This window comes from Zingiber officinale, chromosome 10B (assembly GCF_018446385.1).
Source record: "Zingiber officinale cultivar Zhangliang chromosome 10B, Zo_v1.1, whole genome shotgun sequence".
Lineage (NCBI taxonomy): Eukaryota > Viridiplantae > Streptophyta > Magnoliopsida > Zingiberales > Zingiberaceae > Zingiber > Zingiber officinale.
In genome coordinates, this window is record NC_056005.1 from 16731640 (window position 1) to 16747164 (window position 15525).

General features: G+C 43.9%; 1 protein-coding gene across 1 annotated transcript; it reads right to left on the minus strand.

Moving 5' to 3' along the window:
* Positions 1–13526: 13526 nt before the first annotated feature.
* On the minus strand, positions 13527–15321 carry LOC122030485 (monooxygenase 2-like). The gene is made up of 4 exons (XM_042589705.1): positions 14912–15321; positions 14773–14835; positions 14288–14691; positions 13527–14190 (listed from the first exon to the last, which is right to left on the minus strand). Exons 1-4 carry the CDS (start codon positions 15136–15138, stop codon positions 13667–13669), a joined length of 1218 nt encoding a protein of 405 aa, XP_042445639.1. The 5' UTR covers positions 15139–15321; the 3' UTR covers positions 13527–13666.
* Between the last annotated feature and the right edge of the window lie 204 nt (positions 15322–15525).

The window sequence follows — 15525 nt, forward strand, 5'->3', positions numbered from 1 at the left end:
CGTAGAAACAAATCTGATTGTGTGTGTGGATCGGTCACCAGACCGATCCACGGACCGATCTGGACATATTCCTGATCGGTCCGAAGCTTGTCTGATCGGTCGTGGAGACCGATCAGGCTGCAGGCGGATCGGTCTCCACGACCGATCCCTGCCTTCTTCTCTTCGCAATACCATCTCTTGATCGGTCTGAAGACCGATCAGATTGCACCCAGTGTGCTACTGAGTGTTTCCTGATCAGATTACACTCAGTGTGCTACTGAGTGATCCATGGAAACTTAGTTTCACTGGATCGGTCTGCCGACCGATCCACTGTCTTATGTGTCACTAGATCGGTCTGCCGACCGATCCAATGTACCATGGAATCATTCTGACCTAATCCGGAGAATCAACTACCGAGCCCTCTCCGACTTCGTCAGGTCCAGAGAACGAGCTACCGAGCCCTCTCTGACCTAGTCCGGAGAACGAGCTACCGAGCCCTCTCCGACTTCGTCCGGTCCAGAGAACGAGCTACCGAGCCTTCTCTGACCTAGTCCGGAGAACGAGCTACCGAGCCCTCTCCGACTTCGTCAGGTCCAGAGAACGAGCTACCGAGCCCTCTCTGACCTAGTCCGGAGAACGAGCTACCGAGCCCTCTCTGACTTCGCGTGCCAAGTTTCCAACTTGGACTTTTCCCTTCCACTTGATCAACCTTGATCATTAATCAAACCCAGTTTAATTAACATCTGATACAAACTTAAATCCGTGTCAACACCAAAACAACAGCCAGGTCAGACTGTATCAACAATCTCCCCCTTTTTGTTGTTTGACAACACGATTTAAGTTTAGATCAGAAATGTTCTTATTTTCATAATTTTAGGGGAATCAAGATCCTTCCCGTTATCTTCTCCCTAAAATCAAGCCTTCATACATCTCTAAACTTAGGTGTCCTCTCCCCCTTTGTCAAACACCGAAAAGGTGCAAATGAGGTGACAAAACTCAAAAAGCTCCCCCTTAACCCATACTGTCTTTTTCTTAATACACCTAGAGTTCCCTCTAAGTGTATTATTGACAGTAAGAAAGAGAAAAGATACAATCAAATCATGGCATAGGAACAGCATATTAATATGAACTGAAGCATAAGAAAAAGCAATAAATAGACAAATGAATAGCAAACACATATGAGTAGCATAAGTATCCAGGTCAGACAAAGATATCCAACAAATAGTATCCAACACAGACAAGCAAGGTGACACACAGAATGTATCAATCAATATCCTCAACAGGAGGAACCTCATCATCATCTGCGGGAGGCACGTAACCCTGAGGCGGTATGCTGGAGCTCGAAGGTGGATGACCCGAGAAATGCTGCGGAGGTGGGTAGTTGGCTATCCAGCCCAGAAGTAGCTGCTGCGTCACCAACTGCTGACTGCGTAAGTCATTTTAGCGCTGGTCGATCCGAACACGCAGTCCATGGAGCTCAGCAGACAACAGCTCATCGTGCTGATCGAAGCGGCTCTCTAGCTCAGCGATCTGGTAGCGCAGATCAGGATCGGCCTCATCAGCAGCAGGAGGAGGAGCAGCAACCTGTCGAGGAAGGGCCCGTGGTAACTCTCCCAGACCTCTCCCATCCTTTCACCAAACAGCCCCATTCTGTCCCAAGATACCGGACTTGGAAAATGCCCGTTTCCCAAGTCGGCAATCCTGTCTAACCATCTTCACTATCCTACCTTTAGACACATCTATCTGAAGGGTCTCGAGCCAATCTGTAATTATATGCCCATAAGGCATATAGATAGTGGAGCTGCTAGGCTGACTATATGTGATGATCGAAGAATAGATGCTCGACATAATATCAAAATCGAGACGCCGACGCAAACCATAAAGCATCAGGCAGTGGTATGGTCGGATCTCTGCTAGAGGTTTGGATGTGATTGGAAGAAGACAGTTTGTGACTATCTTACAAAGAATATAGTCAGGGGCAGATAGTCGTAGGGCGGCAAAGGTGGGAAAATCAACATCCAACTCATCCAGTCCACCTGGTCTAGGATGACCGAAGAAGTACTCATAGATGGAATCAGGTGAGACATCAAGTGGAGGAGGTAATGACTCTGGTAAATCAGGATAAATGGGAAAAGGATCTCCTGAACACATTCGGCAACCTAGATACCCAAAGAATTCTACGATGGAGAAATCGATAGTTCTCTTAGCCACTCTGGTTCTATAAGCACCATCACTGGCCTGATGAAGATTGTTGTAGAATTCAAATACTAGGTCACAGTTGATGTCCCTTTCTAGGTAGACTAACGAGTCAAGTTTGTAATAAGCTAGGGTTTCGGATACAAAGGGACAAAACTCATCCATGTACTTTCGATCCACAGATCGACATGGGAGTAGCTTGAATGTCCTCTGTTGAAATGCTTGTTCAAACTGTTGGTTCGGGAATCTCGAAGAAGAAGAAGGTTGAAGTCGGGAGGGTGCCTGGGACTTGGATTTCTCAACTGATGACTTAGAAGTACCCTCACCGGCTGATTTCTTCCTAAATAGGTCAAAAATGGGACATGGACTGGTCAAATGGGAGTCCACGGGAGCCACAGAGTCGAGAACCGAGACAACACACAGAGATATACTGTGAAGATAAGCTAAAATGCCAAAAATGAACAGATTTCGGGGAGAAAGGAAGTTACTTGGGCGCCATTCGAGGCTTTCGAAGAAGATGGAGAGAAGAGTCGGGACTAAGAAGTGGTTCGGCTAGGGTTTTCGGCGTGAAATGAGAGGATGAAAGAATGGGGGAAGTTAAAGGGGGGTGATCAGATCATAGGATCGGACGGCTGCCCGATCAGGAGAAATCCTGACCGATCAGGGAACGTCCTGATCGGTCAGGGAGGGTCCTGATCGGGCGTGGAGACCGATCAGGGAACCTCCTGATCGGTCCCTGGACCGATCAGAGGTGGATCAGAGGTAGGAGCCTCCTAATCGGTCGTGGAGACCGATCAGGGAACCTCCTGATCGGTCCCCGGACCGATCAGAGGTCAATCAGTGTTACGTGTCAGAACCCCTGATCGGTCTGCAGACCGATCAGATATCGAACAGAGAGGTGTAACTCTCCTGATCGGTCGTAGAGACCGATCAGATATCATCTTGATCGGTCCCTGGACCGATCAGTTTCTGATAGTCAGTGATTTCAGTCTCTGAAATTCGTATCGAAAACTCTGAAACTTGGTTCAACAACTTCCAAGTTCAGAACCTAGGATCTGAAGAGCCCACAGATTATATTCAGTGATACCAATGAATATTTTCTAATGATGAGCTCTAATGATTTGGAATTATTTAGGGCTCGAAAGTTTCAGACACTTCATAACAAATGTGTTGAATCTCAAGGTTTCAAAACCAGAGAAGTTTGTTTTGTTTGTTTGCTGAAACTATGATCTATAGTGAACCAAGGTAATAAATCTGACTCAGGCTATCGGTCCAAAATATATCCTTGCTATGAGTAGTTACAAGTTTGTCAAAATATGTCAAGGTTGCTTCACCAACTTGTCCTATTTTCAATCAAAATCGGGAAGATATCAATCAAGGGTATCAATCAACACATCAACAAAGTTAGATGATTTCTAGACACAGGTCCAACCAAGATTCCTTGGTTGGAATATATGAGTAAGATCTAGGAGCCAAATACACATGAATTATGTAATGACCTTCCCCATACTCAATTTATGTCTCTTCAACCTAATTATTCAAGGGATGCATGATACATTTTGAATAATTTGGTTGATCCTAGCATCTCACCCCATTTCTAGCAAACAAAAATATTTTGTTAAACCTTATAGTTTGTGTGAGATGTTCCCAAGTTGCCCAAATTAATTTCCCAATTTCTCTTGTCATTTTAATGGTCCTTATTGATCATGATGTGGTCAGAATGACTTATTGAGCCAAACACATTTCCAATTCCCTCCTTAAATAACTAAATTCATTTTCCGGAAGGGGTTTGGTGAAAATATCGGCTAGGTTTGACTTTGACTCAACATATGTGAGTGCAATGTCTCCCCTAGCTACGTGATCTCTAATGAAGTGATGACGCACTTCAATGTGTTTGGTCCTTGAATGATGGACTGGATTTTTCATTAGGTTTATTGTGCTAATGTTATTACACAACACTTGCACTCCTTTATATGAAAGTCCATAATCTTCTAGAGTGTGAATCATCCACAACAATTGTGATACACTCTCTCCCATGGCAATGTATTCAGCCTCGGTCGTGGAGAGAGCAACACAATGTTGCTTCCGATTTGACCAACTAATCAATGATGAACCTAAAAATTGTCAACCCCCACTAGTGCTTTTCCGATCCAATTTGCATCCAGCATAATCGGAATTGGTATAGCCTATCAAATCAAAAGACTCCGTACGAGGATACCACAGTCCTACTCTAATTGTGCCCTTGAGATATCTTAGAATTCTCTTAACTGCAGTTAAATGAGATTCCTTGGCACAAACTTGATATCTAGCGCACATACCCACAGCAAAAAGTATGTCCGGTCGACTAGCTGTGAGATATAGAAGACTACCGATCATGCTTCTATATTGCGTTAGATCAACTGGTTTCCCACTCTCATCATTGTCAAGACGAGTGTTTGTCGCCATTGGAGTGGATACTTCCTTAGAGTCACTCATTTTGAATTTTTTGAGCATCTCTTGAGTGTATTTCGTCTGATGGACATAAATTCCATCTCGAGTTTGTTTGATTTCAAGTGCAAGGAAGAATGTCAATTCTCCTACTAGACTCATCTCAAACTCACTTTCCATGTGAGAAATAAATTCATTCAAATAGCCCTTGTTATTTGAGCCACAAATTATGTCATCGACATACACTTGGGCTACAAAAATATTTTCACCATCTCTACGTAGAAATAGTGTTGGGTCTATTTGGCCTCTTACAAAACCCTTTTCTAGTAAATATGTTGACAACCTTTCGTACCAAGCTCGTGGTGCTTGTTTAAGCCCATAAAGTGCTTTCTTGAGCTTGTACACGTGGTTTGGAGCTTCGGTATTCACAAACCCCGGTGATTGTTCAACATAGACTTCTTCTTTAATAAAACCATTTAAAAAGGCAGATTTAACATTCATTTGATAGAGCTTGAAACCTCTATGTGCAGCAAAAGCTAGCATCAAACGAATGGACTCTAATCGGGCTACGGGAGCATAAGTCTCATCATAATCGAGACCTTCGACTTGACTATAACCCTTGGCTACAAGTCTTGCCTTGTTTCTTACAACTTCTCCCTTTTGATTTAACTTATTTTTGAAGACCCATTTAGTTCCAATAATGGTGGTCTTCTTAGGTCTAGGAACTAAGTCCCACACTTGGCTCCTTTCAAATTGACCTAACTCATCTTGCATAGCTATGATCCAATCAGGATCGCGCAATGCCTCATCAACTAATTTTGGTTTAATCTCTGAAATCAATGCGACTTCATTAGACTCATTTCTAAAGAATGACCTAGTCCTAACCCCTTGTTGGATGTCTCCCACAATTTGGTCTTGGGGATGACTAGTGGCTATCCTAGATTGTCTTGGTGTTGGTGGTGCCTCATGAATGGTCTCACTAGGCACAGGCAAGGACTCAATATCAGGCAAAGGATCAGATTGAGTTCTTGGTTGCCTTTGCTCATTATCATCAGAGTCAACTTCGACTCTTTCTATGTTTCGATCATTCAAACTTAGCCTTCTAAGTTCAAATTGAATTTCTCCTATATCCCTTGATTGATCATTTAAGTTAGGGATTTCTTCAAAAGCTACATCAGAGGACTCTTCAATCAATTTAGTCCTATTGTTGTAGACTCGATAGGCTTTGCTGGTGAGCGAGTACCCGACCAGTATCCCTTCATCAGCCTTGGCCGAAAATTTTCCAAGATGGTCATTGGTGTTCAAAATAAATACCTTACAACCAAACACCCTAAGATGTTTAATTGTAGGGGGTTTTCCAAACCAAAGTTCATGGGGAGTCTTTCCTAAAAACCTATGTATCAGGATTCGGTTTTGCACATAGCAAGCTGTATTTACAGCTTCAGCCCATAAGTAACTCGGTAGTGAGTACTCATTGAGCATACTTCGTGCAACCTCTTATAAGACTTGGTTCTTTCTCTCCACAACCCCATTTTGCTGTGGGGTCCTTGGAGTAGAGAACTCATGCCTATATCCCTTTTCTTGACAGAATTCTAAAAACCTATGATTTTGAAATTCCCCACCATGATCACTTCTAATGGTTTTAATTGTTGTTGATTTTTTATTTTCAGTTCTTCTACAAAAGGAAATAAAAATATCTATGGTTTGATCCTTAGTTTTCAAAAAGAAGGTCCATGTATACCTAGTAAAGTCATCAATAATCACTAAACAGTATCTACTTCCCTTTAATGAAATAACACTACTGCAATCAAACAAATCCATATGTAATAAGTCTAAGGCAGTAGTTGTACTTACAACGCTTTTACCTTTATGAGACGCTTTAGTTTGCTTACCCTTCTGACATGCATCACACAATTTGGTCTTTTGGTACTTGATGCTTGGTAAGCCTCGCACTAACCCTTTGTTGACCAGCTTCCGGATATTCTTCATGTTCACATGAGCCAACCTCCTATGCCAAAGCCACGATTCTTCTTCTTTTGACATGAAACACTTAGCAAGAGCATTAGTAGCACTTTTAAAAGAAACTTGATAAATGTTATCTACCCTTGTGCCTACTAGTACCGTGTCAAGTGTGTCAATGTTTTTGACTAGACATTGACTCGAATGAAACTCAATTGTGTAACCTGTATCACACAATTGACTAACACTTAGGAGATTAAAAGTCATCCCCTTGACTAGAAGGACATTCTTGATTTGGAGATATTCGGATATATAAATGTCTCCAACCCCTATAACCTTAAGGCTACCATTATTACCAAAGGACACATTACCTCTATTTTTATTTTGAATGGTAGAAAATAGTGACTTGTCCCCGGTCATGTGCTTGGAGCATCCACTATCAACAAACCAAGTTGATAGACGCTCCCCCTTTACCAATGCCTACAAGACACGAAAGATAGATGTTTTAGGTACCCAAATCTTGGGACCTAATGCATCTACAATGAAAGACTTAGGCACCCATGCCTTTGTTACCTTCTTCCTAGTCTCATGAACCCTAGAAATATGCGATCTATGAAATTGGGTTTTTGACACTAAAGAAATAAAGCTAGACTCCTTAGGTTGGTATCCTAATCCAGCCTTGTTGTAGACCGCCCTTTGGGCATTTAGAATCATGTCTAGGGTCTTAGAGCTAGTTGAGAATTTTTCAAGCATTTTCTTGAGTTTCTCAACCTCACCCTTCAAGGCCTTGTTCTCATCCTCAAGGACCTCTAGATGTAGGTCATCAACCTCATCTTTCCTAAGGGCCCTCAAGTTTTCTACTTCTTCTTTTAATGATTTATTTTCTGTTTTTGATTTTTTAAGCAAGGTAGACAAGTGTGTAATAGTCTTATAACATTTTTCTAAGTGAGAAGAGGTTACCTCTTCATCATCCGAAGATGATGAAGCCGCGGCTGAAGTACTTGAGTCATCACTCTCGGACTCGGACTCCTCCCTTGCCATGAGTGCCAATTGTCGAGTACTCTTCTCCTTCTTCTCTTCCTCCTCCGATGAGCTTGAGGAAGATTCATCCCAAGTGGCCTTGAGAGCTTTCTTCTTCTTGGCTCTTTCCTCCTTCTTTTTGGCCCGTTCCTCCTTCTTGAGTTTTGGACACTCACTCCGGTAGTGACCTTTCTTGCTACACTCATAACATGTAACATTAGTCTTATCGATATTTTGATCATTAGGTTTACCTTTTCATTTGTATCTTCGGCTTCTTCTCATAATTCTCCTCACGAAGTTGACCATCTCGCTTGATGATAATCCGCCTTCATCATCAGACTCGGAGGAGGATGTAGATGAAGAAATCTCTTTCTCCTTCTTCTTTTCCCTCTTTCTTCTTCCATCCTTGTTCTTTGGTCCTGCAACTAAGGCAATACCTTTCTCTCTTTGACCTTTGTTAGCGAGTTCATGAAGTTCCATTTCACAAAAGAATTCGTCTAATTTAACAATGGAAAGATCCTTGGAAACCTTGTAGACATCTACCATAGATGACCACAAGGCATTCCTTGGAAAGGCTTTAAGAGCGTACCTTACTAGATCACGATTCTCCACGCGTTCATCCACGGAATGTAGACCATTGATGATTTCCTTGAACCTCCCATGTAGTTCACTTACCGTTTCGTTTTCCTTCATGGTGAGATTTTGTAGTTGATTCAAGAATAGGTCCCTCTTGGCTATCCGAGAATCACGAGTTCCTTCTTGGAGTTCGATAAGTTTGTTCCATAAATCTTTTGCACTCGAGAATGGACCTACCTTGACGAGTTGGTCCTTGGCAATCCCACATTGTAAGGTGACTACTGCCTTGGCATCGGCTTGCCCTTTACGAGTTTGTTCAGTAGACCACCTTGATGAATCGAGTTCCTTACCTTCTTCGTCCTTCGGTGGTGTGAATCCTTCCTTGACCGAGAACCACATGGAGATATCAGTCTTGAGGTAATACTCCATGCGGCTCTTCCAATACTGGAAATCTGCTCCATCGAAGAAGGGTGGTCTGTTGGTGCTGAACCCTTCCTTCATGGCCATCTTCTTGCTCCTTAGGATGTTAGTCCAGATGAAGAGCACCAGGCTCTGATACCATTTGTTAGGATCTTAGATGGCTAGAGGGGGGTGAATAGCCTCTTAAAAAAAACTTAAACACAAATTTCTACAAAGAAACTTGTTAGCACAGCGGAATTAAGTAACTAAAACAAAAGGAAACAAGCACACTAACACACTAACACACGGATTTACGAGGTTCGGGGATAACTTGCCCCTACTCCTCGGCGTGTCCGTAAGGTGGACGACCCCTTTATCTTCGGTAGATCGCACCCCGGATAAATTCCGGCTAAAGATCCTCCTTCTCGGTGGAGTAACCTCTCCACAAAGTCTCAAGAAATATATATGTTAAAGCACAAGACTTACAGAGCTCGGTGGCAAAGAAAAATAAACTAACACTTACAACCACGCGAGGATCAGTGAAAACAGAGAACTCCCAGATCGCAGTATCACACCCGAGAGCTCAAGAACTTAGCACACAGAACTTTCTTTTCACTTTTTTCTTGCTTGTTATTCTTTCCTCTCGCTTTTTACTGCTTCTTAAGCCTCTGTTCTCTGCTGTCACGGATCGTGGTCAATCTGCACAGAATCGTCACTGCAGCCAATCCCTCTTCCTCCTTACTGGTTCTCTGAACTCACACCAATGAAATCACAGTCTTCACTGGTGTCTTCTGAGCTCGAACCAATCACCAGAAGTCAAGCGGATCGCAGTCAGATCACACCAGTAGTCGTTGATGCCTCAAATGCACCATGCGCCACGAATCACAGCAGAAAGGTCATTTGTCGTATTCCTCTTATGGACTTAATTTGAAATTAGGCTTGGAATGATACCTGTGATCCTGCAAACTCAAAAGCTAACAGCACAGAGGGTTATAAGAATCAGGCAGTTCAAATGCAGTGGAGGAATCGCAGAAACAAATCTGATTGTGTGTGTGGATCGGTCACCAGACCGATCCACGGACCGATCAGGACATATCCTGATCGGTCCGAAGCTTGTCTGATCGGTCGTGGAGACCGATCAGGCTGCAGGCGGATCGGTCTCCACGACCGATCCCTGCCTTCTTCTCTTCGCAATACCATCTCCTGATCGGTCTGAAGACCGATCAGATTGCACCCAGTGTGCTACTGAGTGTTTCCTGATCGGTCTACAGACCGATCAGATTACACTCAGTGTGCTACTGAGTGATCCATGGAAACTTAGTTTCACTGGATCGGTCTGCCGACCGATCCACTGTCTTATGTGTCACTGGATCGGTCTGCCGACCGATCCAATGTACCATGGAATCATTCTGACCTAATCCGGAGAACAAACTATCGAGCCCTCTCCGACTTCGTCAGGTCCAGAGAACGAGCTACCGAGCCCTCTCCGACTTCGTCAGGTCTAGAGAATGAGCTACCGAGCCCTCTCTGACCTAGTCCGGAGAACGAGCTACCGAGCCCTCTCCGACTTCGTCCGGTCCAGAGAACGAGCTACCGAGCCCTCTCTGACCTAGTCCGGAGAACGAGCTACCGAGCCCTCTCCGACTTCGTCCGGTCCAAAGAATGAGCTACCGAGCCTTCTCTGACCTAGTCCGGAGAACGAGCTACCGAGCCCTCTCCGACTTCGTCAGGTTCAGAGAACGAGCTACCGAGCCCTCTCCGACTTCGCGTGCCAAGTTTCCAACTTGGACTTTTCCCTTCCACTTGATCAACCTTGATCATTAATCAAACCGAGTTTAATTAACATCTGATACAAACTTAAATCCGTGTCAACACCAAAACAACAGCCAGGTCAGACTGTATCAACACAAACTAGTAGATTCCAAAGATGCATACTAGGTTCAAACCTGTTTTGTATTTCTTGGGTATGTGTTTGTTGGTGCAATTGACCTTGGATCAAAGTTGACTAAGTTCAGATTGAATCGAGCTTGAGTTTTAATATTTGATTAATATATGAGAAAGAAGTTCAAGTGAGTCATGGAGGACCGGATACTTGACACGTATGAGAAGATTAAGTGGGTCGTGGAGGACCGAACACTTAGCACAAGAGAAAAGTCTAAGTAGGTCAAAGGTTGACTAAATACTTGGTGATTGAAAGTCTAACAAGAAGGTTGGCAAGAGAAAAGTCCAAGTGGATTAATAAGGATTGGACACTTAGTGATCGAAAGTCCAATGGGAAGATTGATAAGAGGAAAGTCCAAGTGGATTAAAGATTGACTGTACACCTGGTGATCAGAAGTTCAACGAAAAAGTTGGCAAGAGAAAAGTTTAAGTGGGTCAAGTCAAGGAGGATCGAACACTTGGTGACCGAAAGTTCAACAAGAAGGTTGGCAAACGGAAGGTTTAAGTGGGTCATGAATAACTAAACACTTAGTGATGAGAAGTTCCGACAGGTCAATGTTAATCGGATGCTAGGTGATCTTGTTCGAAATTGGTGAAGGCGATGAGCTGGGGGCGTGGCTCTGTCGTTGACTGGATGAAGACTCCACGCTGTCCTGCAACATAGGTAGCATTAGTGCTAGGCCAGGGAAGGGGTCCCCGACGTTGGTCTTTCGACGCTCAAGTCAATGATCGATTCGGGAGAAAAATAGTGGAAACAAACTATAGCAAAGAGCGTGTGTAAATATGAAGCATCGTATATCTCCGCCTATAAATGGAGACTTCTTTTATAGTGCCACTATTGAGTTATGCATGCATATCAAAGTATTAGTATATTTTCCAAAGCTTTTCTAAGAAAGGGCATGCCATAAAGTGCTCCTGACACATTTCCTTAAACGAACGCGTAAATCTCTGTGATTTGATAGGTTGGAAGCTTCTGGAGCATAAATTGCGGGTGTGATATTCTTTGTCTTTTATAGTACAAATTTCTAAAAGAGTACAACATGACAGGTATATGAGTTCTGCTATAGGTTGACCGATCATCACTCAGCCAAGAGATCGCCAACTCGGCCTTACAGAATGCAGTCAACAACTCGTTCATCACTCGACCTTAATTTTGCCGAGAAGACGTAATATGCCCGATCTACCCTTAGGTCCGATTAGATAGGGCGCTGGGCCGAGTAAATTAGTACTTAGCTTCAAACCTCGTCTGTAAGTTGCGAAGGACGACCACTTCAGAGATCCGATTGGCCCTTCATGTTTGACTGACGATGTGAGGCCCGTTCGACTACACATCCTAGTTAGTAGTTCAAGGTCCATTTGACCATGTGACTTTGACCGCTTGACTTTGACCTCCACATCAGTTGGTCCTCCCTACTTTGACCTACTTTTTTTTAGGGGGACATCTTTATGACCGTATTACTAGGCAATGAGGAAGTTCTGACATAGCAAACTTCCGAAGACCATAACTTAATACTCAGATATTAAAAGGAGGGCATGATTTTTGATGCAAAACTAAGCTCGTTAAGATATCTATACTTTTATTGCTTACCAATTGATTAAAGCAATCAATTGGTACACCATAGTAGCAAACAAAATATTATAGAATCGATTGGCATTATCAATTGGAATCAACCAATCGATTGGTGAGTCAAAAATAGTCATTTTGTAGGTTTAAACGGTTGGATTCAATGACAATCAATTAGTGAAGTCTATCAATTGTTTGGTAGGAAAAAATCAACCCAAATTATAGCCTTATAAAGAGGATTTCAAGGAGGATTCTCGATGCCGATTCTTGAGGAGTTACAGATAAAGTGTTACTTCATTGCCAACTATCAAGAGGTTAACCAAAGCAACAAGTAAACATCCAAAGTAAAGATCTCATATATAAAGTTTGTTTAATTTACTTTCATTTGCTTGTGTCTCAACCTTGTAAGAGATTTCTCCGCCTCCGGAAGGTTTCCGAGGAGGAAGTTCTTAATGGAAGCTATGAATGAGGAGTAGATCTTTGGATTAGTCACCTCAAATAGATAGATACCAAGTAAAATCAAGGTATATTGCAAGTATATATGAAGTCGAGTTTGAATCAAGATATCCACTGCATGCGCATTCAAATGACGACAACGACGAGAAGAAATCAAAGCTATTCACCTCTCATCTAACTCGCATGCTTCCTAACATTGTTCCTCTTGGAAGAATAAATAAAGCACAATCTACGTCAACATAAGTACTAAAGACACAATCTACGTCAACATAAGTACTAAAGACACGTTATATAATTGCTAATATTTAGGTTTAGCATAGCCATCATGTTATATTTCTCATTACAATTAGTGATGCGGTGCAAGGTGACGATAGTGCTCATGTGCAGGACCAGTTAATAAAGAGGTCAGGTTACGTGGTCAGAATTGAACTTGATTAACATAGACTCCGCGTGACTAATCGATCGGACTCACTGACTTACCGAACCAATCAGACTCACTGACTTATTGAGTTGACCTCTTGACTTCCTGAGTGATCTGACATGCTGAGCTCAATCAGTAGAAGTCCCTCTGAACTTTCTGAGTAGTCTGATCTTCCAAGTCGACTCGATCAGTTGAGCCGTCAATCTCCTGACTTCCCGATCTGTCGACCTACTATATGCCGAGGTAGATGAGGGTCATGATCCCCACTCGCCCATGATCTCTTGCCCACTTCTCTCATGATTTCCTCCCGACTTCTCCATGATCTCTAGGATATCTCACACTTATAAAAGGCCATGTACAAGCTCCGCCAAGGGGGCTCTCTCTGTCACTTTACCTCTCTTATTTGCTTTGTCTCTTTTTATTAAAACACCATGTTGATTTAGCTTGTTACTCTTCGGAAGAATTACCACAATAGGAGAAGAAATCCACGAGAAGGCTTTAATATCATCACCCTTTGCGCTAGTTGGGTGGATTGCTACCACTACGCCATTGTGGTGAAATTGTCGGACAGGACCGTTAGATATAGAATGCAATATCAAAATCAATCATGTTTGTTTCATTAATAGATATGTAAAATTGGCATTCTTCATCTAGTATGCATGCAATACTTAAGTCTAGTGACCAAATGACTCAAAGTAAGTCTCGATCAAGTAGGGGCTAGCACTTAACTATTCCGCCGGCGGCAGATCCCCGCAGTCATAGCCTCGGATGGCCGCCACGATCCTTGGATGAACGTACTGATAGTATACCGTTTGCCTAAACCACTTGGCCACCGGCCGCCACAATCCGTTGGAGCCGCCTTGCTGCACCCACCCGGACAGATACGCCGCCGCCACGATTCCAGCGACTCGCCATCGACGCTCCCGGGCGTAGTTCTCCAATCCAGCCTCCAGCAACGGCGCCCGCGCGAGGCACCGCCCCAGCACGACGGCGTCCTCCAGCGCGGCGCACCCACCCTGCCCGATCTCGGGTGTCATGGGATGCATAGCATCGCCTGCGACCGTCACACACCCCTTCTGTGTCCGCTGCAGGAGGAGGTCCCACGGGACCCGGAGCAGCAGCGGCGCCCAGCTCACGGTGCTCGCGTCCGCGTGTTCAAGGGCACATCGCAACTCCGGCGGGAAGTCTTCGGTCAAGTGCCGTTGCACTTCTTCCATGATGAGCTCCGGCGTTGCTCTGGCCATCTCTTTATCTGCATTTAATTAGCAATGTAAAGACGCTATCAACTTTGAAACCGGAGACTAATTGCGGAAAATTGGGAAATAAAACTAGAGAAAACAGAGACTTGCCTGTGTCATCGGAGGCGCGGGTGATGAACCAGTAAAGCTCCTTGTTGTTAAGAGGAACCACCCCTCCTCTTTTTCCATCACCGAGGAACTGCAAGACTTCATTCTTGAGCCCGTGGCCCTCGGGGAACACCGCGAGTCCCCGAATGGCGGAGCGACCGGAGTCAACAGCCGGCGAGAGGCCCAACCACCGCGCCACGACCGAGTGAACGCCATCGCATCCAATGAGCACTTTGGCTTTGATAACGGAACCGTCGTCCAAGTGCACGGTAGTGGTCGGCGACGAACCCTGTTCTTGGTCGATGGAGACTATCCTGGAAGAGAACCTTATGTTGTCCGGTGGCAGTTCCTCGGCCAGTGCCTGTAACAGGGCCTTCCTGTGTACTGACCTTGTTCCTGTGTCACCTCTGTCGCAAGAAACAGCAAAAAATGTTATGAAATGATACTTTAACGATCTCAAAAAATCATGATTTATATATATGAATTACCTCTCTGTCTTGTTAAAGGGTACCACTTTAGTCGATCCACTTGAAAGATCTGTAACTCGTGCTCTAAAAACGCAAACAGGAATCCATTAGAAAATTAATCAAAATTGAGGAATGATGGGGAGAAAGAAAGTATCGATACGTGTTGACGGCGGGGTAGAGGGGAATGAGCTTGTGAGCAACACGGAGGGCTTCGAGAGCGCGCCAAGCGTTGGGGAACAAAGTCAAGGCGGCACCGGCGGCTCGGAGCTCGGGTGATCGCTCAAGCACCAAACTCGGCAATCCTACAATCTTCAGGGCCACCGCCGTCGCCAGCCCGGCGATGCCGGCGCCGACGATAACCACCTCATGTTCATGGTACTTCTCCATTCTCTCTTAATTGACAAGAAAAGAAATCAAGGAAAGATCAATGATTCTTTCTTTCATGACAGAAATATAATAAATGAAGAGATAATTGGAAACTTGGGGACGACGTTTGCGATAAGCAAAGAGGCCTTCCTGTGAGTGTGCTTAATTTGACCAGACTTTCAGCTCATACACTTGAGGACCACGATAGACCAAAGCACATCTCCCTATCAACAGAGAGGGGACATGACATTGAAATTATTCCATAAATAATCATCCACACTTAGTTGAAGATTCAACATTGAAGAATCAAATAGGCTTATAAAAAGCCCCATAGTTGACTAAACTAGAACCCGTTAGAGCTAGGGACTCCTGTACAATTTCAATATAAAAACTTCTGCCGACATAGAT